The sequence below is a fragment of the Scophthalmus maximus genome, chromosome 13 (assembly GCF_022379125.1).
Source record: "Scophthalmus maximus strain ysfricsl-2021 chromosome 13, ASM2237912v1, whole genome shotgun sequence".
Taxonomy (NCBI): domain Eukaryota; kingdom Metazoa; phylum Chordata; class Actinopteri; order Pleuronectiformes; family Scophthalmidae; genus Scophthalmus; species Scophthalmus maximus.
This window is the reverse complement of record NC_061527.1, coordinates 18,383,032-18,409,981: the sequence shown is the minus strand read 5'-3', so window position 1 is coordinate 18,409,981 and position 26,950 is coordinate 18,383,032. Positions and strand designations below refer to the sequence as shown.

At 43.2% G+C, this 26,950-nt stretch overlaps 1 protein-coding gene across 5 annotated transcripts in view; it reads right to left on the bottom strand.

Moving 5' to 3' along the window:
* The window catches only part of usp24 (ubiquitin specific peptidase 24), a 30,746-nt gene extending 5,645 nt beyond the window's left edge, over window positions 1-25,101 (bottom strand). Inside the window, exons 1-59 of one of the 5 annotated variants that reach the window (XM_035647159.2) lie at window positions 24,508-25,101; window positions 21,387-21,555; window positions 20,903-20,970; window positions 20,657-20,800; window positions 19,965-20,090; window positions 19,584-19,619; window positions 19,417-19,482; window positions 18,016-18,081; window positions 17,728-17,802; window positions 17,420-17,578; window positions 17,228-17,342; window positions 16,999-17,102; window positions 16,732-16,839; window positions 16,523-16,618; window positions 16,264-16,425; window positions 15,024-15,116; window positions 13,915-14,022; window positions 13,672-13,821; window positions 13,330-13,461; window positions 12,702-12,813; window positions 12,534-12,610; window positions 12,276-12,416; window positions 12,117-12,170; window positions 11,890-12,023; window positions 11,689-11,755; window positions 11,411-11,521; window positions 11,186-11,284; window positions 10,686-10,859; window positions 10,502-10,587; window positions 10,181-10,301; window positions 9,884-10,039; window positions 9,685-9,782; window positions 9,403-9,498; window positions 9,088-9,310; window positions 8,828-8,990; window positions 8,505-8,666; window positions 8,336-8,406; window positions 8,062-8,222; window positions 7,919-7,980; window positions 7,567-7,758; window positions 7,354-7,468; window positions 7,052-7,196; window positions 6,829-6,948; window positions 6,580-6,705; window positions 6,116-6,214; window positions 5,916-5,998; window positions 5,680-5,821; window positions 5,475-5,594; window positions 5,159-5,373; window positions 4,214-4,338; window positions 3,924-4,065; window positions 3,418-3,568; window positions 3,190-3,285; window positions 2,908-3,011; window positions 2,690-2,803; window positions 774-981; window positions 557-646; window positions 310-412; window positions 72-190 (exon numbers count right to left, since the gene is read on the bottom strand). In XM_035647159.2, the coding sequence (XP_035503052.2) occupies window positions 72-190; window positions 310-412; window positions 557-646; window positions 774-981; window positions 2,690-2,803; window positions 2,908-3,011; window positions 3,190-3,285; window positions 3,418-3,568; window positions 3,924-4,065; window positions 4,214-4,338; window positions 5,159-5,373; window positions 5,475-5,594; window positions 5,680-5,821; window positions 5,916-5,998; window positions 6,116-6,214; window positions 6,580-6,705; window positions 6,829-6,948; window positions 7,052-7,196; window positions 7,354-7,468; window positions 7,567-7,758; window positions 7,919-7,980; window positions 8,062-8,222; window positions 8,336-8,406; window positions 8,505-8,666; window positions 8,828-8,990; window positions 9,088-9,310; window positions 9,403-9,498; window positions 9,685-9,782; window positions 9,884-10,039; window positions 10,181-10,301; window positions 10,502-10,587; window positions 10,686-10,859; window positions 11,186-11,284; window positions 11,411-11,521; window positions 11,689-11,755; window positions 11,890-12,023; window positions 12,117-12,170; window positions 12,276-12,416; window positions 12,534-12,610; window positions 12,702-12,813; window positions 13,330-13,461; window positions 13,672-13,821; window positions 13,915-14,022; window positions 15,024-15,116; window positions 16,264-16,425; window positions 16,523-16,618; window positions 16,732-16,839; window positions 16,999-17,102; window positions 17,228-17,342; window positions 17,420-17,578; window positions 17,728-17,802; window positions 18,016-18,081; window positions 19,417-19,482; window positions 19,584-19,619; window positions 19,965-20,090; window positions 20,657-20,800; window positions 20,903-20,970; window positions 21,387-21,555; window positions 24,508-24,786 (7,233 nt within the window). In that variant the 5' untranslated portion in view covers window positions 24,787-25,101. The remainder of the gene's footprint in view (window positions 1-71; window positions 191-309; window positions 413-556; window positions 647-773; window positions 982-2,689; window positions 2,804-2,907; window positions 3,012-3,189; window positions 3,286-3,417; window positions 3,569-3,923; window positions 4,066-4,213; window positions 4,339-5,158; window positions 5,374-5,474; window positions 5,595-5,679; window positions 5,822-5,915; window positions 5,999-6,115; window positions 6,215-6,579; window positions 6,706-6,828; window positions 6,949-7,051; window positions 7,197-7,353; window positions 7,469-7,566; window positions 7,759-7,918; window positions 7,981-8,061; window positions 8,223-8,335; window positions 8,407-8,504; window positions 8,667-8,827; window positions 8,991-9,087; window positions 9,311-9,402; window positions 9,499-9,684; window positions 9,783-9,883; window positions 10,040-10,180; window positions 10,302-10,501; window positions 10,588-10,685; window positions 10,860-11,185; window positions 11,285-11,410; window positions 11,522-11,688; window positions 11,756-11,889; window positions 12,024-12,116; window positions 12,171-12,275; window positions 12,417-12,533; window positions 12,611-12,701; window positions 12,814-13,329; window positions 13,462-13,671; window positions 13,822-13,914; window positions 14,023-15,023; window positions 15,117-16,263; window positions 16,426-16,522; window positions 16,619-16,731; window positions 16,840-16,998; window positions 17,103-17,227; window positions 17,343-17,419; window positions 17,579-17,727; window positions 17,803-18,015; window positions 18,082-19,416; window positions 19,483-19,583; window positions 19,620-19,964; window positions 20,091-20,656; window positions 20,801-20,902; window positions 20,971-21,386; window positions 21,556-24,507) is intronic. The other 4 variants (XM_035647161.2, XM_047336634.1, XM_035647160.2 and 1 more) reach the window with 4 other exon arrangements.
* Between the last annotated feature and the right edge of the window lie 1,849 nt (window positions 25,102-26,950).

Sequence of the window (26,950 nt, the reverse complement as noted above, 5' to 3'; positions counted from 1 at the left end):
AAGCAGACCGTTTTTGTCTTTCAAATCTGAAAAAGTTGGAAATCCTTGTGGTTGTGATGTTTGTATGTTACCTCTAGAAGGTAAGGCTGTCCCTCTGGAGTGAAGAGTGATGTCAGGATGTCCGTGTGCAGGGGGAGGAGCTGGGTCGAGGCCGGGACGTTACTCACGCGCAGCTTAAACCCTTCTGGAGCTACAAAGGACAATGGATGACAGAGTCAGACTGCGAGCTGAACAGTAGAAGAACCATCGGCCCCGGCCGCGTGCGTCTTAATGCGAGAGTGAGTGACAGGTCTGGTTTAGACATCTCACCATGTGTACGCTGCGGGCCAAGGTCAGAGTGCAGAGTGATGAGGGCTAGGGTGCTGTGGAGGTGAAGGAATTCCCGAGCCTGTGCTGGACTCCAGCGTCGGTTCTGTAAAACACAAACGAACGAAAACCAATTGGTCATTAATGCATCTTAAATCAACACACAGGGACCAAAGAGAAATGATAATTGTATGGCAAGTTAATCGAGACATAATGTACTTCTAAACACTTGATATTATGCAGTTCTAACCTGGTTATTCTGCCTGTTGGGTCCCAACAGGAAGATGAGCATCCGGCGATAAGCAGAGTGTTTCAACAACAACTGACAAGGACCACAACCCTGAGGGAGCGAACACAGTGACAAGACAGATCACAGTTGTGATTTGATTGAATGTTTATTCTTGGCATTCTGAAGATTGTATAATTATTTTAATATGTGTATTTGTTGGTGCTTTTTTTTTTTTTACCCTCTGAGCAAAGTTACTGAAGAGGCCAAAGTACTGGGCACAGTTTTTCACATTCTCAGGAACATCTTTGTCCAATAAGGAGAGCAGAGCGTCGGTCAAATTGTCCACCCCTGGGTCTCCAAAGTGAAGCGCGCTCTCCAAGGTCTTCTCCAGGATGGAGGCAACCACCACCCTCAACTCCCTCATGCTGCACTCCAACAGACAAACCCTAAGGATGGTAGATAGAGGATATAATATGTTATTTTACATTACTTATCTATCTATTATTATTATTCATCTTTTATTTATTATTCAATGTTCATTTTAAATGTTTCTTCTCACCAGCTGACTCACGTAAACCAAATGTTCAAATATGAAAGGACCATTACAATATTTCAATAACAAAGGGTTAATTTCTTTTCTTTTTTTTTTTTTTTTAAATAGGAGCATAAACAATAGAACAGCTGCTGTGAATCAAAACAACAGAATAAAATCAGACCAATAGGCCTTAACAGTGTTTCTCTTATATGATCTAGGCTGTGTGGCTGACCATCGTCTAATTTGTCCCGATACAGTTTCATAATGATCTGAAAATGTTTCACACTACTCATTAAAACATCATAGAAGATCTCTAACTCAGAATTGCAGACAGCTTGTCTATTGGTTTTTAATTCAGAAATAGCAACATGTCGATGCTGTGGCGGCTGTGACCTGTGACGGAGAACACCTGCTCAGATGGTAGCCAGCCCAGGGAAGTCTGATTAAAGTACATTGTTTATCATAGAACTGCTTTACTGACGTATTAGTTGGTCAGAATAACTACTGTCTGTTAATGGCTATGAGGATCCTGATGTGTAAATGATGAGCAGAATGACTGAAAGGCATGAAACACCAAAAATCCTAAATTGCCTTTTTTGGAGAGGGAGTGGGGATAATCTGAAGAACATCACAAACGAAAAACAGCAGCATGACGGCATGTAGGAGAAATTAGTCGTGTCCTTGGCCCAGGGACACAATGCTGAGTGTGACACTGTGGGAAGGGCCATGCGGTGTGTAAAGGGGGCCGGGATGTTCTGTTGCCCAAAACACGTCTGATGTTCAACAACCAATCATGTCTTAGGATCATACGATCACACCATTACTAACACAGCAGTGTGACACAATACCTTTCTCAAAAACACACACGCCCTTACTTTGGGAAACTATCCTCTGTCTCTACATGCTTACATTCCACACACTGACCTTCTCCTTCAGCCAATCAGTATCCAGAGAGTGAGCATACAGGTGTTTTTGATATGCCTGCTGTCAGTGCGCTCCACAGGCACGTGGTCTGTGTTTCTGTCATTTAACAATGTCACATAGAGCTATGGACACTGTTGGACTGCTGTTATATTTTCCACTTCCTTGAGGGTCCGTGAGATGTAAATTTTGCCATCAGAGGGTGTAATGCATGCGAGGCTCTACGTGTCTGTAGTGTCCGCAGCTGTCCGGGTGCTCGTCCACAACGAAGAATAACAGAGCCTATATTCTCAGGTGAAGCCCGTGTGTTAGTGTGTGTACTTGAGTGAGATGCAGCAGCATCACCAGGGTGGAATTGTTTGACCCCGACCAGGAAGCTCAATGTGTATTGATTAGAATGAAGGAGCAAATGCTGGAAGCTGCCAGGTCTGTGGTATCGCATATCACTATGTCAGGTACAAAAATGCTGCAGTGATTAATCCAAGGCCAAAACTCTCCTAAACACACAGTGTGTATATGCTCGACTTTTTAGGAACTACACAAGAAGCTGAAGGAATTGTGCTCTGTTGTTCTGCTTTTCGAGTAGACGCTCGGAAAATGCAGTCTCGCTAACACCTAAATAATTAAGAAACCTTTTTTCCCCACTGTCCCTGGTTCAATATGATATCATATCAAGTGAGGAATAATAAAGCACTGACCTGGTGATCTCACGTCCCTCTGGTCCGACCAGGTACTGCACCATCCACTGACACGCCTCACTGCTCTTAGACAGCAGCACCTCTACTGTGGCCATCCACTCCTCTGTGTCCACCCTGCAGGAGGCACAGATGCAATGCAGATATAACACTGCTGTTGCTGCTAATCACAGATGTGGATGCATGTGTGTGGGTGTGTGTTCGTATGTGTGTGCACATACCGGAGTTTCTTTTTGGTGTGCAGGTAGGTGTGGAAGAGAAAGTGAACAGCCAGCTGGAGACTCTCTTTGGCCATGGGCTGGTAGTCTGGATGCTTCAGTTTCGTCTGCAACACGCAAATACGCTATTAAAAACATCTTAATCAAAAGCCCCCAAAATATTGCTTTTATATTGAACCGAGTGTATTTAGCCCTCTCCAATTCATGACTTGTTGTTACACTATTTGTTATATGAATCAGGCTTCGTATTTACACATGATCAGACAAGCAAACACAGACACATACTGCATTGACGGAGGCTAGAGAGAGAGTGAAGTTGAAGTAGTCGCTGTTGTAGACGTCTCTGTTCCTCATGAACTTGAGATTTTCATCTCGCACCATCTACACGAGAGACAAACGGTCAGATAACAGCCACGATTAGTGAACATTTGAGCTGATTCTTTATCGCTCACACACAACAGAGCAGATGTCGAGGTAGCGTGGAGACAGACGGGAAGTTTGATGCCTCTTTACCTGATAGATGCTGGCAGGCATCTTCTCAACAAAAAGGCCCTTCTTCTCTCCTTTGCGGACCAGACGTGTGAGGAGGGTGAGGCGGTCGTTGTTGGCTCTTGGGGGTCGAGGAGAAGACTGCGGGGAAACATCAGGAGACGACGGGGCAGACCTAGGAAATATAGAAAAAAACAACACATCTGTGTGAAAATGGCTAGGGCAGCGTTAAGATTTTATGGGGCTGAAAGACAGAATACACTATTGCAGCCGAGAGGCTTTTCATAAACTTGAACATCAGACAGGAGCTGTCAATGTCTAAAATGCGACCTTCCAACTACAACTCTGTTATTCTACTCACTGCTTCACATGGTGGGAAATGATGATTGATAAATGACCAGTAACAATTATAATAATAATAAATTTCATTTAAAGAGCACTTTTCATTGCTAAAAGCAATCTCAAAGTGCTAGTAACCCACTGAGACTGTTTATGAGGTGAATGTTGTAGATGGTAGAGAACTGACTCACAGTGTAAGGTCCTCTGCTTCCTGCCTCATGATGCTGACTCTGCTTTTTTTGGGCAGGACGGGTGAGTTTTGGTCGCTGATCTTCTGATAGAACAACATGTAGGCGTTCCAGTATCTCCGCCGCACATCAGGGTATGGGTTGGCTGCACGGACACAATGCAACAAATCAAGATTCATCAGTTTGTGACTCACGAGAAAGCAATGCGAGTGGCAGTCCAGTTTATCATGTTTAGGTTTAGAGATGGAACTAAAGTTTTTGCACAGATGTCACAGTTTATGTATTGTACTTACACTGGTCATAGACTTTGGGGCGGTACTCTCCTCCGAAACACTCGTACTCCAGAGTTTCATCGTTCATGTCAAACTCCTCCACCACATTGTCGTTGAACTTGTACCAACGGCCCCGGGCGCTACCACTAAGAGACAGAGAAGGGCAAAGACGGACATAAGGGAAGTGGGGGAGGTTTGATAGAGAAAAGGAAAAAGAGAATCAGTCAAAAATAGATTCAAATTCATTAGAATTTTAAATTCAGTGAAAACTTAATAGTAAAACATCAATATCAAAAAAATTAACATTCGTAAGAGCTCTGAAAATGACAGAAACATTTTCTCTCACAAGATAAAGACATAATTAATATACTAAGCAGTTTGCACTTGAATATGACAAATGAGCTGTCAACAGCATACAGACATACATTACAGTACACCTGATAAAAATTCAACCTGTGCCCTTCTAGCCTGTCACTGTCTGTATGTCTAAACCTGCATAGGTAACATATATAAAGGATAACTGACTCAAGAATGTGCCAAATTTCCTGGAAAGAGATCAGTATCCTGGGAACAAACTTTCTTTGTTGTAATCTTAAGCAAGAATAGGAACAAGCCAGTGATTGAGAGCAGAGCGCCAAATATTAGCTCCTGTGGTCTCTTTACATTCCAGCTCTCCAGCGAGCATTCCTGGCCTCCAGAGCAAGACATCTGGAGACACTAAACAAAACCAGAAGCCCAAACAAAGTCTGACGCTGCACTCATGTGCCCCAAGGAGGTCCTCTACATTGTGCCTGGAAAACTAAAACAACAGATTAATGTGTTCCACTAAACGCTGGTTATGTGCTTTTAACATAATGTAGGAACAGAAACTGGAAAATACCGTCCACCGAGCACATAAAGCCATTTATGTTTTTGGTTTTCCCAGAACATTAGCCATAAGGAACTTCTGACGACAGCGTCTCTTACCGTCGGTCTTTAATGAAGGAGTAGTAGTGTCCTGCATGTGCCTGACCACTGTGGACGACAACTCCCACAAGTTCGTAGTTCTCAGAAATTGTGACTTTCTTCCTGGGTGACCCTCCTGAGGTCCCGTCGCCTCGCCCCTCGCCGCCCTCTCCACTGTTGTCCTGACGAGCCATTCCAGAGACAGTGTAGGGCTCCATGTTCAACACCCAGGGGAACTGTTCGCCAACAACAAATCATACAGAACATTATTCATATTTGTGTTAATTCTGTGGGTGAGCCGTTACAAAATCAGGAAATATATGTGATCTCTTTGTACCCGTATCTGTTCATCGTATTTGATGGAGCGTCCGCTTTCCCAGTCGAAGCCGAAGCGCATGAGGTGAATACAGAGAACACTGGGAAGGGATTTGATACATGTCCTCTTCACTGTGGTTCTCTGTGCAGATGAACAGACAAAGATGCACGTTAAATACACGATGATTAATAAAAAAATAAGAAACCTTGCGGTGAAGTATACAGACCTTCTCCTTGCATTTCTCACAGTAGTAGGCATTGCTGCCTTCCAGCACCTCTCCTCTGACAAACTGGTCTAATGAGATCTCTAAACTTTGACAAGAAGTCACTCCGAGGTTCAGCGCCATGAATGTTTCTTCACGCTCGTATCTGTGCAATGAAAGATCGAAAAGGTCAAAGATCCTTTGTGATGCGTCTCAAAATTAAACAATAAGTGTGAGGGGGAAAAAAATATCTTGCTGACCTGTGAGGACAGTCTTTACAAATCTTCTGGTCAGAGAAGATTCCCTGGAATGTGTTCTTGAAGATCTGTTCTCGACCCATTTTCTGGTGGTAAGAATTTTTTTTCAAAAATCATATTATCATAACCAGTTTTCTATTGTAAGTACTTCGCTGTAGAACATAATGTATTATTACATTTGGTGAGGTCTTTGTGAATTCTACCTTAAGATGTTCGTCCAGCTGATCCACCAGGCTAGTGAAGAACTCATAGGCATCCTGCTGTTCTCTGACATACAACTCCTTGTTCCACATCTTGAAGATCTGCAAAACATGCACACCGGGATAGTTCAATGATGAATAAATAAACAATCTTGCTGACAAATAGAGTCTCATCATAGAGAAGTTGGATGCTTTTGTGATTAATATTTTCCAATGTTGAGAGAGAGAAAACAATTGAAGAGTGAAGGTTACAGCTGAGAGAGTTTATGAATGTGCTGTGCTTTCTGTGAAAACAGAAAGCACGAAACACTGAATGATCAACACTCTGCTTCGTGCAAATAATGGGCTTCAATTTTTCTGTTCACTGTAAATGAATCTGCATTTAGCCTCATTCTGAATAAAAGTGGATTAAAATCAAAGCGTCTTCATCTCTGGTAAATAGAAAAAAAACTGAACAGCCCTGTTACCTTCCAGAAGTTCTCAGGTACATAGTATTGCAGTTTGCTCTCCATCAGATGTCCAAACAGAGACTGGACCTGGTAGAAGACACTTTCCTCAGGCTGGTCTGTGTCATCCTCAATGGAAAGGAAAGCCTTAAAACAAACAAACGGTCACTGGTGTTAGATTTGTTGTGTGAATCTCGGTCTGGACTCGAAGATCAGATGCCCTCTGGTGAAAACAGAAGGTAAACGACTCATAGGAAGCATGTACTGTACCTCTGGCAGGCCTGGCTGCATGTAGAGCTGCTGGAACACAGCATTCATGTAACATGTGGCTCCTCCGTTCTTCAGCCCGACGAAACCTGAGACTGATCGGCTCTCAACCGGGGGCAGATACTGATGGAGAGACAGGAGTTAGTTTCACATATGTCAACTGTTATTTAACTATATCTAACAAAAAATAGTACTGTAAGAAATAATATTAAAATCAGTGTCTTACATCAAACTCCTTGCAGAGGGAAGGATCAGACTGGTGGTGCATGGACATCAACTCTTTGATGATGAGCCGGAGGTTTGCCAGAGAGCTGTCTGCCAGCATCACCAGCACTTCGTAAGCTGCCAGTCTGCTGCTGGCTGTGCTGCACCTGACGCACGCGCACAGGACAAAAAACATTAAGGCAGTGGTTTGCAGTGCAATGTCCATTGCTCCAAAAAACTAAATTGAATGTCTAAAACAATTATTTTGGACAATTACACGAGACATTTTAAATGGATGTTTTAAAAAGGATTAACATGACATACTTGGGATGGAAGTCATGGCTGGGAGCTGGGGATGGTGTTGGGTTGGAGCTGTTGATGATGATGCGCGAGGCTCGAAACAGGAAGTCATCCAACAACTGCTGAATCAGAGATGCACCTGGGAAAAGACACATTTGCATAAGTTAGTGTTCTCAACTTCTAAACTTGTATTTTCAAAATATGTTTAATGTAATCGTGTATATTTCGTGCGCTCACCGAGATGTTCCTTGTCGTTGCCACAGAGTGAGAGCAAGGTCTTGATGAGTCGGAGATGTCCGGCCAGGAGGATGTTGTCTGCCTCACTGGTCTCCATCTCAGAGCTCCAGCTGGGCTCAAAGTTGTCGAGCCAAGAGATCTCATCCTCCAGCATGGTGGCTGCGCTCACGTTCAACACCTCCATCTCTGATGCTGGAGTAGGTCAGGCAGGTGTGAAGAGAGACAGGGGTGAAGATGATGAGGCAACAGAAAAAAATAGGTAGAATACACTCACCTTTAGTTTTGCAAACTGGGACAATACTTCATATGTAAGTAATGATTGAAGCGACTGAAGAGAAATGTATTGGCTTACTGGTTAGGTCGTCCAGAAGCTGACATCTTAGGTCAAAGTACTCAGTGCACTGGGACAGCAACCTGAGGAGAAAAAGAACCATCAACAAAAGAGCCCTGTGAAGGTTTCAGTCTTGTACGTCTTGTGTTTCTTGCTTTAAATACCTCTGGTTAACTCCTCTCATGACAGATGTGGGACTCCACAGTGGCAGCTGAGCGGTGAGAATGACTGAGAGCAGAAACAAGTTGGGTTTCTGGACTTCGGCAAAGGCCGAGGTGTCAGACTGGCTTAGAGTGTACAGCTGATCACAAGCCACGCGGCGAATCTGACGGAGGAAGTGACAGAGAAAGCACGAGTGAGCAAACACTGCAGTGTTGGGAGATATATATGGTATTTCTTCTGTGTGATCTATTGAGAAAAAGGAGGTCGTTTATTTACCTCTCCGCTTGGAGATCCAAGCAGAATATCAATAATGAAATCATTGACTGAGGGGAGGTTGTAAAAAGAACCTGAATGAAGAACAGGGTTTGGTGTCACTGTAGAGGTCTGACAAACAACGTGACAAAGAAAAGAAACATGACAAACAGTGCTTCTGCACAAGTCTTACATAGCTGCTGACAGCGCAACTGCAGACAGGTGACCAGCAGTGACAGAGCCTCACGGGCAATGATGGCATCTTTGATGGAGACACTCTGTTGTCTGACACATATCCCTGCATGCAAGGCTGTCGGGACGGTCTCACCATCGCTGCTGGAGCTGCAGTTACTTCCTGCGAACACACATAGACAAAAATTTGTTTTACTTTCATTTCTTTTGCAACGCAAATGCATCGGCCCTGAGCTGCTTTCAGTAAAAAATATTACATGACACTGGAGGTGGCAAACCAGGAAAAGTTGTAAAAAGCATTCAATATGTTTTTATCTTTTTCACCTGTACTGCTGACTCTGGTGCGGACTCCCTGTGGTAGAAGGGAACTGTGGGTCTCTCTGATTGGCTGTGGGCTGCCAACCAGATCCAACCGGCCTGCTGCGGCCGCCCAGGTTAGACGCATGAAGCAGGCCACAGTGGAGGTGAAGTCACCCACCTCCATGGTCTAGAGAAGAGACAGAACAAACATTGTAATTGAAAACATTCTACACTTTCATGATGAATTTGGTTATAGAACCCAGTGTGTTTCTGTGTGTGTGTACCTGAATAGCTACACGAGCAGCAGGTATGATCTCCTCCACTCTTATGGACGAGCGCTCAGACAAAGACATCTGTCTGTAGGAGGACTTCTCTGGAGTTCCACAAAGAGATAGTTGTCGCCCAGCCCTTCCTGCGTTACGAAACGGACGGGATGACAGCGCCTCACCGTCTCTGATGACGTCATCATCCAGCGCTGCAGGCATGCTCTGTCCAACCAGAAGGAACCTGCAAATAAAGCCAAGTAAGTATGGGAGTCTAACTTGTTGCACGGCCCAGAATATCCATCCCTGTGTGTGTTTCCACGAGGCATTTTGAACCTGGCCAACTGAAGACAGATGGAGTAGACGCCTTGTCTGGTCTCGTAGTCCACCTCGGAAGGGATGGAATCCCTCTGCATCACATTCACCACCAGACTGCAGGGGAAACACACACAACATCACTGTCAGGACAAAAAAAAAAAAACCTACTGTGAAGAAATGTAAATTGGCATAGGCTAGCTCATATATAATGCAGCTTCTCAAGTCCCACAGTGGAACAGTGCAAACACCAGACAGTGATGGCATGTTTTCTTTTGACAGGTCTATTCTTTGTGCCATTACCTGAGACCTCCTGCTTTAAGGAAGTTCTCACAGAAGGACTTGCTGCTGGTTTTGGCCATCTCATCATCAGATGTGGGCATGAGCTTTGAACTCAACACCTGACACACGGACGAGAGAGGAAAGGCGGGAAAACAGATGACATACCTGTTGAAATAGGTGTAATTTATTTCAAAATGATCTGCTGTGATTGTTCACATACCTCCAGGTTGTACAGCACTCTGAAGGTGGACATGCCAGGTGCCGAGGATCTGAACAGGGACTCCAAGATGGATGCAGCGCTGGGCTGGTGCTGCTGCTTGGAGGCCATGGATGGAGACCGAGAGCCTGTGCCCTGGCCGAGGGTGAACAGTGTCTTCTACAAAAATAAAAGGAACACAAAGGGACTTTGAGACGGATAATAGAGACAGATGAAAGAGAATTGGAGATAGAGAATAAAGGCATCGAGAAAGAACAGAAAGTTTGAAAATAAGTCTGCTTGACCAGCACAGGTCACAACCTCTGAACAGACCTGGTGGCTCCAGACACTGGATTCTTTGGGAACAAAGTTGTCCAGAGCATCCTGCACCTCTGGGTCTGTTGGGATCAGCAGCAGCAGCTTCCTCACACGGAGGGTGATCCTGAGGGTAACAAACACACACATGCAGCTTGAAAAAGCTGTCTGACGCCCTGTTGTGGATACTGTGTCATATTAGGTTATAAACACAATAATTAAAAGTTTGAATCATTTTTGTCAATGTACTTGTTTTCAATGACACATTGGTTGCACACATTTTCTTTAAGATAGTTGTAGTCGCCCCTGGGGAAAATCACTTCTCACCTGGATTCATCAAGGTTAGCCAGCTGGTAAAGCATCTCAAACACATTACACACCAAAGCCATCACCACCCCGGGCAAAGACTTCTCCTGGAGATGGAAAAACATGGGCACAGAGCATTAGATCCAAATAAGACACCAAAGTGTGTCTATAGTTCTTAAGTCTAACATCATGTCCCAGATGGTACCTGCTCCAAAGCGTAGGCTGAGTTGAAGACAGCGGAGCTGGAACTGCTAGAGGCGGAGGCCGAGGACTCGGAGCTGCCAGAAGGGGTGCCAGTGCCAGAGCTCTTCACAGTCAGGCTCTGCTCATCGCTGAAGCCGAGCTGTGACAGCAGCTTCTGGTCCCGATTCATGGTCAACTAATAGACGGTGGAGGGTCAGTGAAGGGATGGAGTGAAAGAAAACAACAACAGGGATGAAGGTAGTTGAAAGGTGTGTTTCCCCTGCTACACAACTGATACAGTAGGACCAACCCACGAAAGAAAGCGGAGATATCATCCTGCTTGAAATGTTTTAACTGTGCAGTGATTTGAAGTATGTAGTTTATACTGGCTTCAGGGGAAAAACATGATTGGGAGAGGAAAAAAATACTATCATGAGGGAGTGAGATAAAAAAAAAAAGAAGAATATACAGAATAACAAGATGAACACAGAGTCTGTCACTTACAGAGTCATTAAGACTTACCACACTATCATTGGCAAAGATCTGGACATTATCCACCGGACAGCTCAGATGCTCAGCTATCTTCCACCGGATACTTCCTATTGTCTCATTACTATGGGTCTGTAGGACACGCACACACAAGCACACACGCACAAGCACACAGAGTTATATATTTGTACATCTGTAGATGTAGCTCTCCACAATATAGGTATTACAGGGAACATGGAAAAGTCTTTAATACAATACCTCTAAGGTGAAAGTGTCTTTGGTTGACTCATAGGTGATGTGAAGAGTGACAGGGTGTCCATTGTACGAGGCCCCATGAGGTAGAATAGTGCGAGGAACTGAATACAAATCCTACAGAGGAACACACAAAAAGAAAAAGAAAAAAAAAGCATGTTAAACATGTAAAGATGTTGATGTTTTGAGCTGATGTGCCATATGGATGCTGACAACAATCATTAATGATAAACTGCTAATTGCCTCATTTACTGTCTTCATTTACTGAAGACTGCATGGCTTACCTCTATAGTGATGACGTAGCGTTCAGCCAGTAGCAGCAGTCTTTCAATTATTACCAGTTTAGTGGATCTGGAGATGAACATACAAAGAAGAGCTTCAATTGGACAAAAAAAAAGAAGTGTATAACTGTGTTTTACAGTAGAGAAGTAAAATAATTACTCAACACAAACATGTTTTAAAAGGTTTAGTAACTATGTTCTTACCCAAACCCCCCTCTGTACCTGGATGGTGATTGTACAGATGTGGCCACGTTCGGCATGGCGGTGGCCGTCAGCATCTTGGTTGCCCTAGTAACAGCATGTGTCAAAGTAGGCCCCCCTAGGGCCGAACTCGCTGCCTGAAAAGAAAAAGGAACAGAAATGTGTTATTAGGTCCTGATTTTTGCAAAACGGCACAATCACTTGTGCCAGTAACAAATTCCCCTGCTTACCTCTAGTCTCTTGTAACAATCAGCAATAAACTTCTTGTGCAAAGATACGGAATCCTGCAACAGATGAAATGTTAATGTTAAATGTGGTTTCTTATGGTTTCAGAACGGTACAGAACACATGAATCCACTGGAATATGACTGGCACATGCATACACTGACCTTCTTCATCTTGGGATTGAGGTTGGTGTAGCTGTATGTAATAATGAGCTGGATTGCTTCATTGGCTATTTCTTCATCAGGGGTTTCCATGGCGATGCGCCAGATAAAATCCATCCCTGCCAGGTCAAGGCGCTCCACACACTGATATTAGACAATATGATATGATATCATTGAGTTAACTTTTGCTGTTTTCAAATTTTCAATGCATTTTATCACTGACCAAAAGATAAACTGTGCACATGAGTTGTAAGGACTGACCAGCTGAGTTCCTTGACGCTTCAGTCGATGATCGCACAGATTAACGTTCTCAAAGAAGGTCTTAAACAGATTAAAACCTGTGACAAACAAAAGATAAATATCACAGTTGTTTACAAACAAATTTGAAAAGGCTATCGGTCAATAGTGAATCTCTTTGCAGATTCTTACCGTTCATGGTGATCTCATAGGGCTCAAGTTTTAAGATCTTCTCCTTGAAGAGCTGCTGCTGTACATCACTCTCAAGGTCATGTTGTCCTTTGGTGAACCACTCAAAACACATCTGCACACAACAGAAAATGTTGAAGGTTCATTTACTTCATTTGTGGATACAGGATTTGCACATGTGCACTGTACTGTCGGTTGTCCAGAGGGAAATTTGCCCATTTCACTTTGGTTAACAAAGACCAGCTGTCGCAGACGCTACTATCCAAAAACAAGACCCCATATTGGGACAGAGGAAGGGTGTTAATGGTCAGTGCCACAGATCTAATCATTCTGATCAATAGTATTGCTCCCACAAGACTTGATCTCTACAAGGGTGCCTCTGATGACCACTCATCTTATGAATTGAATAATTATTTCTGAGACAATTTCACAAACCAGGATCTGAAACACCACGTACCATAATTTGGTAAAAGGTTAAATTTTTTTACTTTCACAGTTATATTTTTGTGGCTGCAGCAAACTATTATATATCCTTGGTTTCTACAGAGCAGACATTTAGGAAAAAAAGGTGCTAGCAATAACAAACAAGTGGCCAAGGACAAGGGCAACATTTGCATAACTGTTTTCATACCTCACGGTCAAGTTCACAGACGTCCGGCCCTGACACCAGGCACTCCCAGAGCTCTTTGGCTCTGTTCCAGACCAGGTAGAGGCTGGCCTCCTGGAGGAAGAAGGCCAGGAAGCGCAGGTGGCAGTCCAGATACTAAACAGAGAGCCAAATGTCATCTTGACCCTTGAACACACACTGTCACCATACAACACTGTGCTGTTTGAGTTTGACTACTGTGTGCTGTGGAAGCCAAGCTCAGATAAAATGTCAAATAATAAATTGTACCATTAATCATTTGTACGAGCTTCACTACAGCTCCATAGAACAGTAGAGATAATCAATAAAAAAAGAAAAGAAACAAACCTCCTGGTAGGTGTATCGTCCATCCACCAGGGTTGAGCTCGAAAGTCCATTATTTCCCGCAGCGGTCGCGGCGAGTCGATGGCAGCACACAAGAGACCCTGTGATCAGTTTGACGATCTCAAAATTCTTCTTCAGGTCCTGAATGATGCTCTGAGGGGAGGCAGGCAAACATTACCATGGTTATATTCCACTGATTGTGCAATAGATCACTTTTATTGTGTGCGTGTGTGTTTGTAATGTTACCTTGTCTTGTTTCTGATAGGTCTGCTTGATGAAAGAACGGGTGATCTCGTGCAGCTGACGGAGAGCAGGCACAACCCAGACGGCCTGAGGACTGCTCTGCTGAGAGGCCTGTTGCAACACACGCACACACAGAAGATAATGATATCTGCAAAAATAAAACAAGCTAAAGCAGAACAAGAGCACAAACGTATGATACATAAATGGAGGTCTGTGATGGATGCTGCACATCAGATTTCATTATACTATGTCTTGGCTTTGTCATCGCAGACGCACCATTTTTGTAGTAAAGATTTTGTGAAAACAATGAGATAAAAAGGTAATCAGAGCCAGGGATGTAAAGAATTTCACAAGCAGTCTTAGGACTGTCAAAATATGTTCAGGTTTAAATCAGTTTTTGTTCGACTGTTTAAATCAAATATCAAGCATGACGCACACCCTTTGTAAAACTCTGGGTATCCGTGACTCTGATCAGATTCCTCTTGGCTTAAAGGTTCAGTGTGTAGGATTTTCAGGCATCAAGGACTGAAGTTGAAGATTGCAAGTGACTGACTACTACCCCTCTAACCCTCCCCTCCCAGGCCTGGTAAGTATGACCACCTACGTTGGCCTTCAGGTAACATAATAAACATGAAGGCTCCTCTCTAGAGCCAGTGTTTGGTTAATGTCTGTTCTACTGTTACTGTGAAAGAAGACCCACTTCAGAGGATTAGATTAATGTGATTGTACAGAGATAAAAATCATGAATATTATATTATTTTCTGAAGATAGACACCCCTACATCCTAAACACTGGACCTTTTAGTAACTGTGCTAGCACTTCCACCAAAGCTGACCACTCATCCAGCAGCTAAATCTCTCATTTAATTCTGCTCACACCCAAGATCAACACCGCTGTGTGAATCATTAGTCCGTGCCAAAGCAGTAAATTAACACACACCTGGTTAAACTACCTCATGTTACGATCAAGTGCGAAATGATCAACCTGTGACAACAGAAACCCCTCTGTGGTCAAACCCTCCTCCGCAATTGATTGGTTGGCAGGCGTGAAGCAGTGAGATTGGATACAGATCGGTCAGTGGAATTAAGGAATTACACTGCTTCTTCTCTTACTTTGGCCAAAGAGTTAGCTTTCTTCTTGCCCCAAGAGCCAGTAAGAAAAGAGCTTTGAGTGTCGCTGCCTTTGCTTTCCTCCTGAGTGTGAGTCTAGAGACATACATTTTATTTGAAGCGGATTGTCAGGCTGCGAATTGCACAGGATTTTTTTCATGGCAGACATTTTGACATCATGTCACAGCAGGAGAAGCAGAAAGCAACAACAAATGAACATGAGTGATAGCTCCATGGTATTCAGGTGTGACAGTCAGCCATGTCCGAGAGCAAAGTGCAGTTAATGCATGACAGCCTGACGTACAAAAGACATATTCAGAGAGGTGTGAAGATCCATTAATGATTTCCACACTTGTATTTACCTTAACTATTACATTTCTATGGACATTATTGATGCAGGGGCCCCAATAGAGTTTCTTTTTTTTAACTCCAGTTTAAAACAGTTTAACTCCATTTTGCATCTGCAGAATTAGTTAATTTATCCTACTTTTCCTGCATGTAAATATAAGATACAAAATATGTACATAAATTTCTGCCATTGACATTAGCTAATTTCAGTATCCATTAATAAACGAAGACTATAACACACTATAATATCAGGTGTACAAGCATATCTTAGTGTTAATTAATCTAGAATAATTATCAACGATTCGAACTACTCCAACGAAAACATATTTTATATAATAACTACTGTGTTTTACTCTGTTGTCAATCACTACGTGTTTATACATCAGAATGGTTAATATTACATTCTAGTCAGTTAATATACTGCCTACTACCTAAATCCTAAAATAAAGGTGTGAAAAATATGATCATGAAGGAATTATAGGAAATTAGTTAGAAAGCATCTCAATAAACAATTGCAGCCGACTCAAACAAATACTGCGGCAGAGCTATGGAACAGGAAGATGGAGAAAGGAGTGAGTAAAAGAGGGAGGGGTTAGGTGACATCTGCCTCTGCAATGTCACGGTGTTTTTGGCATGGCCTGAAAGACTGAAGAAGTCTTGTGTTTATTTTAAAATGTAGAAAAAAATGTAGGCGTCTAATGTAGTGTTTGCTTTAAACTTGTTAAGCTGGATTTTTGAGCTGCACAACAAACAGCCCCTGTTTTCCTCTGATGGAATCAGAAAATAGACAAGAAATTCTACTTTTCTGAGCAGTTGCCCAGTTAAAACACTGACTAAAATTCATTCAACCCCATATATACATGGGTTAAGTGAGCAACTGGAGCATCTGTCTCACCTTCTTAATGTCCTCAATACATTTTATGATGTAACTGCGTTTCACCGTCTCTTTGACAGCATAGGCATCGCTCAGAATCCCCAGGTGCTCCTCCAACGCCTGCTGAACCAGACTGGTAGGCAGGGTGGGGAGATGAGCCAACTCCCACAGCACCTCCAGCACCTGAACGGAGATGAACTTAAGTTTTAGTACACTGTAATAATGAAACCTAATGTATAAATGTCCTGGCATTGACAGAAGGACAGATATATCAGCATACCTTTCCAGTTGTAGTTTCAGAGCGAGCCTCTCTGCCAATCCTCCCGATCAGACTGAGCAGCTTCTGCCTCACGCGGTCGCTCTCGACCTCCCAGCTCTAAATGACATGCAAACACATAATAAAAAAAATGCACACACAAACACACACTCTTACAAGCCACTCTACACTGATTTAGTTCTTAAAAGGCCCAGAGACTCTGTATCACTGACCTTCTGTATGAGCGCAAAGAGGTGGGTGAGTTGATCAAAGCTGAACTTCACAGCAGCAGCAGCGATGATTGTATGAATGTTTTCTATCACAGTTGATGACTGGCCCGCCTGCAATGCCCACGCAAGAATCAACACATCCATCGATTTTTTAGAATACAGACAGTCCAGTTTACAGTTTTAAATAAATAAAAGCAGACAAACCAGTTATGAAAATGTAATAATAACACAGAAGTGACACACTACTGTGGTGTGTTCACTGGTGCTGACCTGTATTCTCCAGATCTTGGAGAGTTCGTCCAGTGAAAGTTTGCTCCCCAGCAGCTCAATGATTCCCTTAATCCTCTCACAGTACTGAGCTTGATCAATGTTCCCTGGTACAAACATATACATGCGAGACACTGCAGTGAATACATTCAACCTTGCACCAAAATTTTTTTTTCTCTTATATGTTTGTCCAGGTGTTATGTAAAAGTGCACACACTATATCTTTTCTTACCTTCAAGTGCTATTGACAGGACTGAATTCTCTACCAGCCAGTCAAGCAGCTTATCTGTGTCGATAGCGTTTTTCACCGTCTTAGACACCGTGCTCTCTTCTATCAACTTTGTCACCTGAGAGACAACAGAGTGAAATGAGATCAGAAATGAACTGAGAAACCCAGAAAAATACATAACCTGTTAGAGCTGACCTCTTTCAGGGAGTTCATCTTGGTGGAGAAGTGGGGGGTTTTGAGCATACGCAGCAGTGTGTCGAGCCGCAGATCATCCACCACAGCGACCAGTTCCCTCTGGAACCTCATACACAACAGCTTGATGGCCGACAGCAGGTCTGGGATGCTCACCAGACGCTAGGGGTTACAAAAAAACGGAATGACAAAATTGTAACTTCTTTGTTTAGTGACAATTAACAAATGCTAGATATGCTAGAATTGCAAGATATGACTCAAAATGTCAAGTTTTGGTGGTGGTGGTTGGCAATTATACAAATTAAGCCTACCTTGTCTTTAAGGTCCTTTTCCTCCAGGTTCTGTACATATGTGATCATCTTGTGGATGACAGGATCAAGCATGGGCTAGAAAAAAAAAAAAAGAATGAAACTTTGCTGATCCCTGTGGGTTTAATTGGCGCCAGCAGTGGCACAACGACAGAAGGATATAGCAAATAAAAATAGAATATAAATCAAAAAAGAGCACAAGGGTAAACAAACAAAACTGATCCCTACAACGCTGGAACAGGTAAAGATAGAAAAAATATAGTGTGTGTGTGAGCAGATAAGAAAGGTCACCTGGACGAGGCTGGAGTTAAGGTACTCTGCACAAACTCCAAGAGGCTGGACCAGGGCTGAGACACACTGTGTGGGGAGATGGAAAGAGAGAATAACTCAGGCATGACACAAACCAAAAAGGAAATAAAGTTATCAGTACCAGCCGTGCTATGTCTCTATCATCATAAAAAAATATTCATTTCAACTCTGTTTTTGTCATAAAGATAACATCTATCTTGTAAAATATGTCTTGATGTCTCATTAAAGACACACACACCCACCCCCCCACCCCCCCACCCACACCCACACACACACACACACACACACACACACACACACACACACACACACACACACACACTCTACTACTCCTTTCCGATTAAAAGGATCAGGCCAGAGATCAAACTGAAACTGTGCATGTGAGTTAAAGAGAGGGGAGCGTAACCAGATGTGTGGGCGAGGTTCCTATAACGGAGCCCAGCTGTCACTTGTCATTCAGTGCTAAATCACAGCAGCTCACTTAACGACTCCCATGTTCCTGACTCATGTTTCTGAATATCTCCCATCTCTGCTTCTGGTCTCCCTCAGAGCAGCTCTTCCACCTTCCCCCTTCACTCACTCAGTCAATTCCCCCTCCTCCCCGTGTACTTGACTTCCTGCTCAAAGCAGACAAATGGATGAGTTACACTTGGGAGTCAGTAGAGGAGGGCGCACTCCTCCCATTATCTATTTCTTTCACATTCTCTCTCTCTCTCTCTCTCTCTCTCCTGTGTTTGGAGTATGTTAGGAATCTGACAGCTTACACACTCTACTGACACCGCCACTGAAGAGAGCAACAGTGATCCGCAACCACTTTCTGCCTTATTAATATGCCAATGGTTAGAGGGAACACACACACACACACACACACACACACACACACACACACACACACACACACACACACACACACACACACACACACACACACACACACACACACACACACACACACACACACACACACACACACACACACACACACACACACACACACACACACACACACACACACACACACACACTCTGAATTGATGGCTGTGTGCTTCTGTGGTTCCGGCCAGGTTCCCAGAGGGAAGCATCAGTACAAAGATGCCTCAGAACACAGAACACAACAGAGCATTTCAGCCATCACACAGCGGGAGGATGAGAGTGTGTTTGTGTGTAAGAGAGCATTACCGAGAAGGGGAAAGAGAGACATTCAGCACCCTGTAGCTGAGAGCTGTGGGGGTAAACATGGTGACCTTTTGCCTGTATAGGCTGTCTCAAAAGTCTGTCGACAGTTCTTCTCTCAAAGCCTCGCCAGAGTAGCACCTTTTTTTTCAAGCTTAAGATACGTGAGGACATTTGTAAAAAGACAAAAGTAAGGAAGTTTATTCTTACAGCGATCTCAATTTCCTCTGTGTTGAGCTTAGTCTGGATGGCAGTGAAACCTCCCAACTCTCCAAACTTGACAATAACAAAAAAAGAAAACAAGAGAAAAGGTGACATATGAGGCAAAACTGTAAATGTATACGGAGACAATATCTGGGTGACTGCTCTTTACTTACCCGATTCACCAAATCAACCAGCCAACCATGAGGCTCCTGAAACACAAAATTTATGTTTTCAATGGGTCTATTCAGCAATGAATTTGAACTGGAAATTACTGTTACACACATACGCGCACACTAGAGTAAGTTTTCTGACAGCTGTTGTGTGTCAGTCACACATGTTCTGCTGACCCCCTGTGGCTTCGTTATACAACACCGAGGTTGAAGAACATATCTCTCTGCCCCCGAACATGACTATGAGCTGTCAAAAAGGGCTAATAAGAAGTGCGTATAGAAATACTAGTGCATCTGGATAAATTGACACACACAAACACTCCATTAACACCTCACAGAAAAAAAAGTAAAGGATGAGTCCAGGTAAAAAGGGGAGGCTCCTACTTTCTGATACGTGTTGCTGGGTGAGACAGCAAACATTTGGGCCTCTTCTCCAAAAACTTCAGCCCAGTTCCTCTGGCAGGCCTTCATCCGGTTCTTAAAATGGTACTCGTTATCAGGGTTGAAGGCCTGGACACAGCAACAAAGACACAGAACATAAATAGATACATAAGACACATTTCAAGCACACAATGTATCGTGTATGATTTCCGAGGGAGAGAGAGAGAGAGAGAGAGAGAGAGAGAGAGAGAGAGAGAGAGAGAGAGAGAGAGAGAGAGAGAGAGATGTTTCTTCTTAAACTTTGGCAAATAGACACTGTGGCATTGAATCTTCACCCCACAAGGCTTTTACTCAAAGTGGCAGGTAAAATTTAAAATGTGGTGTGTTTTTTATTTTTTATAGAGAAAGAAAAAACTGAATGGCTGATTCAGAGCTCAACAAGTATCAAGGATCTTTATGGCAGACTATGATCCAATATGTACCAACGCACTGAGTAAAACTAAAATTAAATACATTTCTTTAACTGACCTTATTAATCATTAAAGTTTGTCTAAAATAAGTGGGAGATTTGTTGGTTATTAGTAATTTCTTTCCCAGATGCTCAATTTTTTTCTTAGGACCACTTAGTTACTTAAAAGCTGACCATATTAATAGGAGGAAAAGACAGTAGAGAAAGACAGAATGAGAGAACGCACCATCGTCAGGACGCCCATCAGGTTTACAGGTACAGGGTCTTGCTTGACCCTCTCTGCGACCAGCTCCACCAGCAACATGAGCATGTTGTAGATTCCTTCGTGAATCTCTGTGCCCCATTTGTGTACAGCACTGCTAGTCAGCAACTAGGGACAGACAGCAAAATGGACAGTCACAAGGAAAGTGAGTGAAAATGAAGGAAGGTTAATAACACAAATCCATCTGAGCTCCGTTTCTTTATTGCTCACTTTTTTAAAGGCCTCCGGCATGCAGCGCTCCATAAACCGCTTACAGTTCTCATCCGCGTCAGCGAGACCTGACAGAGGGGAAGATGATGGAGTCACATATTTTACCAACATTTAAACCTGGGGGGAAAAATGTCAGTGACGAAAGAGATACAGATTGAGTTGTTGTTGTTTTGAACAAGGTTTCAAAAATAACATGTGAAAAACACCAGGCGGTCCAAACAAAACATGCAACCCACACAGTTACACAGATGGGACGCATTAGGTGAAATGTAGACCAAAAAAAACACCAACCAAAGATTTTCTCTCTCTCACACACACACACACACACACACACACACACACACACACACACACACACACACACACACACACACACACACACACACACACACACACACACACACACACACACACACACACACACACACACACACACACACACACACACACACACACACACACACACACACACACAGAATCTTACTGTGCCTGGCGAGGCAGGTGGACGCGATGAGGCACTTGCCCAGGGACTCCTCTCTCTTGTAAGGTATCGACCAGTGATCAGTAAAGACCCGACTCTCCAGCTCATACAGGTTGGTGGTGGGGAACTCCATGCTTCCCCCGGAGCAGTTCCCATTCTCATCATTGCCCCTCTGTAATGTACACAAGTTACAATCTAAAACAGTGGATGACTTTATTTCTAACAACCGGTCTCATTGTTTTACAATGACACAGCAACTTTCTGTGCGATTGTGGGATCATCCAAATGGCTTCCAGCGGAGATAAAGTAAGGCAGGATGATGCCTGATTCGTTTCCACCCTCTGGGAGAAGAGCTGTAAGAAAGTGTGTCCTCTCCTGTGCGATCTGCCCTTCATCTCTGCGTTATTTTTCCCACAAATTTTTCGCAAGCAGGGTCGTGATGGATAAGACAGAGCATGCGAGCTGAAGTCGAGTGTTAGGAACACCTGGCCATATGACATGACAGTCTTGTTAGCAGAATAATACTATCCACCATGACATTTTTCTGCTGTCATATCGGAACAGATCATGAAAGGCAAGTTAAAATTCAACTAACTCGAAGTCAACTTCTGTATTTATGGACGAATTCATGCTCAGCGAACGGTTGCTGCAGCATGAGAAAACGAAGCGGCCGGTGACAGTAATACCTGCAGTAATACCTATGTGTGGCGAAAGCAATGGCAGACAAAGGATTTCTGAATTATTTACATCATTAAGTTGCTTACATATTCATTAAGTCATCTGAATATTCATGATCAAACTGCAGAACTCCCTCCTCTGAAACAGTGGTGCCCGGTGGAATAGTTCAGCACACTGAAAGACCACTGAGGCAACAAACAAGTCATAATTGAAATAAACTATGGATTTATTTTGGCACAATAATTAGTTATTCCACTCTTGTCTTGTATGAAAGAGTATCTTTAACCAAGACTGAGCCCAAAACTTTAAAACTATTATAATGAATTTGTCCCTTTTGCCCGTGGCTGATTTATATTTATGGTTATATTAGTATTCATAATAGTCAATGTGTTAAGTGCATGTCATACTGCATTGCATACTGATACATTTGCAGTACAATATAAATTGATGGACTGGACATTAAGTAGAGGAGAACAGGAGGGAGGGAATGGGAGGAAGAAGCAACAGAGAAGCATCATATTTCATTCCTTCCCTTTCTCAGAAAACTAGAAATGACAGCTAGATGGATGAGAGGCACGAGAGAGAGTAACCTCACACCAGTCTTAGATAACACTACTTACTCTATCGATCGATCTATCTATCTATTTATCTGTCCTTCCTTTATTAAGACACGAAGATTACACTGACATAGGTCAAGGCAGCAGCACACAAGCAATTTCATATTTAGAAAAATCTTAATTTAACAATTCATCCTTAGATTCAAAATGTGTTCCTTTGATTTGAAAATTAATCTTTCTCTCTTTTCAATACACTATACAGAATTGCTCAGAAATCACCATCAAACATGAAAAGAAACATGCAGGTGAGTTGCCACACTGCGTTTCAAGACCTAACACCTTTAGGGGAAGCTTTAATTCGCATGAGACACAGTGTGCATGTGTGTGGTTGCACAGGACGATGAGGTAACTCAGCGCCACTCTGTTACTAACCCTCCGGGGACCCCCCCTGCAAAAACTGCAATGTGTTTTTGTATGTCAGGGAGACTGTGACTATATTTAGGAGCATAACATGAGGCCAAAGACCTGTGACATGTCTCTTGAGCATAAGACAGAGGATGAGAAGACAGGATATATAGCACTATCATCCTCAACTATCATCCTCACTCATTAATTTCACAGTCTCACAACAACCATAATTCATGACATGATTTCACTCCAACAGCATGAAATAAAAAAAGCTATGACACTTGCATAAAAAATTTATTTGACAGGTTTGTCTAAAGGAGAAAAAGAGATGTAAAGGAGAGGACCAACGGGTATTGAGGCCAGAGTAGTTCATCTGTACCGGTTGTCCTGACCCGCACAACAACTTCGCCATCGAATGGATTCAGCAGTTGGCCGAAAGTCTGAATCCATAATCTTACAAATGAAATGACTTGTGAATCTCTAAGAAATATTTTTTCTGACAGGACCTAGGATGTTTTACCAGATCTGGGAGAGCCACGGGCTTGAGGTCTAGTGGCTGAAGGCGAACAGCCACGGGCTCCTCCGGGTGTCCGCCAAATCAATCCTGCCCTGTCTTGTGTCAACAAGTATGAATAAGTAGCCAACACAGTTTACTGTTACAACACCACAGTGACACAGTGAACTGGGACAAGGTGATGGGGCCTGCAGGTAACAGGACCGCAGAGGTATTAGTGACAACTGTCAAATGACTGTCAGAGAACATGTGACTGGTCCCGGAGCATCGGTAAACCTCCAAAGACACATGACGTCTGATTCTGACAGCCTAGCGTGTGGACTGAACAATGATCAAAAGGGCCACGTGTGTCAGAGAAATAGCGAAACCGCCTCCGGGTCCGGCTCGGGTGGACCGCAATCTCTGCAGGACGTGAGCAGGTCCGACGCCGTCAGCCAACCTGCCAGCTAATGTTAGCTAACATGTGCAAGGCAGATTGAGCCGGTCCAACCCACCGACCGCAGGCCAACTGACAGAACCGACCATCACCACCAGAGAACGTCCGGTTCAAGATCTGTGGTTGCAATCCCCCAGAGTGATGCCTCTGCGCCGCACCTCCTGGTCCGGCAACTGGCGGGTTCAACTCCCAACTCCCACCTGACGCTAACTAGCAAGCAACCTAGCTAGCTAGCTAGCTAGCTAGGTTAGCTTGTAAGTTTATACATGCTAGCATTTAGCATCATTCTTTAAGTAGCCACGCTGAGTGTTGATAGACAGTTCTCCGGGCACTATCAGCCAGGGCCAGGCCTTGTCCCATGGGACGGGAGAGTATTTCAGCCCGGGCTCTGACAGCTCACGCTGGGCTCGGAGCATGTAGCGCCCAGGCTGCTAAGTTTAGCTAGTCAAATGGGCGAGCCCATTGCCTCGCTTTCGGTTGCAATTCGTCATGTTCTGCTCCCTCGCTGATCCAGTCGATGCCCGCTCTTACCTCGCTCTCCACCACATCGTGGTACGCAGGCGGGGGGTCGAACCCTCCTGTCCCGGTCCTCCCGCTGTTTTCCCCCTCTCCACTCGAGCCCGAGCCGGGGGCAGGCCCGCTCTCCATCGGCTCGTAGCCATACCCGAGTCCGGGGCTTTCGTTCGTCAGCAGCGCCACTGCCTCGTTGATGTCATTCTTCGCCAGCTGGAGCGCCTTCCGTATCACGTCGGGGTCCGGGAAGCCCATGCAGAGGAGCGTGGTTATGTGCTGCTCCTCTTCGGTCTCCATTTCCTCGGGGTGTCTCGGTCGCTCGGCCTAATAGTAACGGGGTGTCCGGCGCAGCCCTGTGGCCGTGCACGCCGCCATGTTTACAGTCCGCCGCTGTTAGCCTGTCACGATCCGACTTCCCTCACAACAGCGCCGACACTGGTGTTATGCCGAGTTTGGCTCGCCACGAACCGCGTGCTCAGTGCGGGAGTGCGCGCAGCGAAACCGGCTAAATGTTGTAGTTGAATTACTGTTTGGCAGCGGTGCAATTTCCACGACTGGTGGACATCGATGATGCATGGAAGTTGGTTTCCGTCAGGAAAGGACAAGGGGAGAAAAAAACCAGATGCAAAATGATCTGAGAAATAAATTTTGATTTATGGTGAATAGCGTTTGTTGTCATATAAATTAAATGAATACAAATATAAATGAAACATGGAACGAATCTAATTTAGTAAATGCATATCCATATTTTTTCATCTCGTCTTTCAGAATTTTGTTCCCTGGTGGAAACGCCGGGTCGAAGTCATTTTCATATTTGACATTCGTCAGTTTTCGCGGCTGTAATCATCATTAGCTCCACATCTAAACCTCGACCTGTCCCAGTTTGGGGATGTGTTGGAGAGCTCATCCAGGAAGATGTTTCACAGATTGGATCAAATCAAAATCACCAAAGATAACGATGCAGTGGAGAGAGCACAAGGCATTGAATGTCTGCCCACTGCGCATGTGTCACTATAGGCGTTGTCAGGGACGACCCATTTCAATCTTCAATAACCTTTTTGTTTTTAGACATAGGAATGTCAAACCACTGCCATTATACAGAATTACAGCCATTTAGTATTTCACACCTGAGAGGTGGTTTGATGTCAATAAATTCATAAATAAGGGAGCTATTGAGAAAGCAAACCTTGAAATATCCATATTAAAGAAAATGCTCACTGATATGGATGCTAAGAGATTTGCTATGGCCTTATTCACAAACCAACAGCTTTTTTTTGTCTAACTCTCTGGTGTGAAATATTAAATGGCTGTCATTCTGTATACTAACAGTGGTTGAAATCCCAATCTCTAAAAACTAAAAAGTTATTGAAGATTGAAATGGGTCGTCCCTGACAACGCTTATAGTGACATGCGCAGTGGGCAGACATTCAATGCCTTGTGCTCTCTCCACTGCATCGTAATGTTTGGTGATTTTGATTTGATCCAATCTGTGAAACGTCTTCCCGAATGAGCTCTCCAACACATCCCAAAACTGGAACAGATCGTGGTTTAGATTCTGGAGCTAATGATGATAACAGCTGCGAAAACTGACGAATGTCAAATATGAAAATGACATATTTGATAACGATGAAAGAAATGCTTCCATGAAATGCTTTTCCCATGACTTTAGATTATACATGATAGTGTTGCATGAATGACAATTCAGACTCTCAGGTCAAAGTCACCTGAAATATTTACTGTAAAAAACATTTGTGTCCTGTAAAGAGTCGTTATGCATATTCAGTATTTGAGCATCTCCTTACTTCAAATGAGGTGAGTATCACACTGATTTGAATGTGGGAATAGTGCTCCTATTGTAATGAAAGTAGTCATACTATCTATTTAAAATCACAGTGAGCTATACCTCTGGGGAATAATATAATAAAAATAATATGGACGATTTTTAGTAAAATATGGTGTACTTATTATTATTGGGGATCAAAACATGGCTAAGCATGAGGAAGGGCAGCTGTAAAATAGTTATGTGTGAAAATAACACTGAACACTAATGTTGCTCTTATAATTACAATTCATAACAATAGTAAATTAATCAATGTATTATTACAACACGTCACTCTTTCAGATTTCAAGCTCAAGAATGTGCGAATGATAACTTGGGTATTATTATTCTGACTAATAACACATGATTTGATTAGTTAACTGCTGAACTTATAATTATTGGCTTTAGTTGTAGTTTACAGTTTCATTTGTAAAACAAAAAAAAATCTGTAATAACTGGTGGAGAAGTACAACAAATGACTATATATATATATATATACATATATATATACATATATATATATATATAGATATAGATATAGATATATATATCTATATATATCTCACAAGTAAAAGTAGAGATTAGGCATTTACCTTCTTAAATACACTAGTCTGAATTCCCATACAAGGATGTGAAAATAAA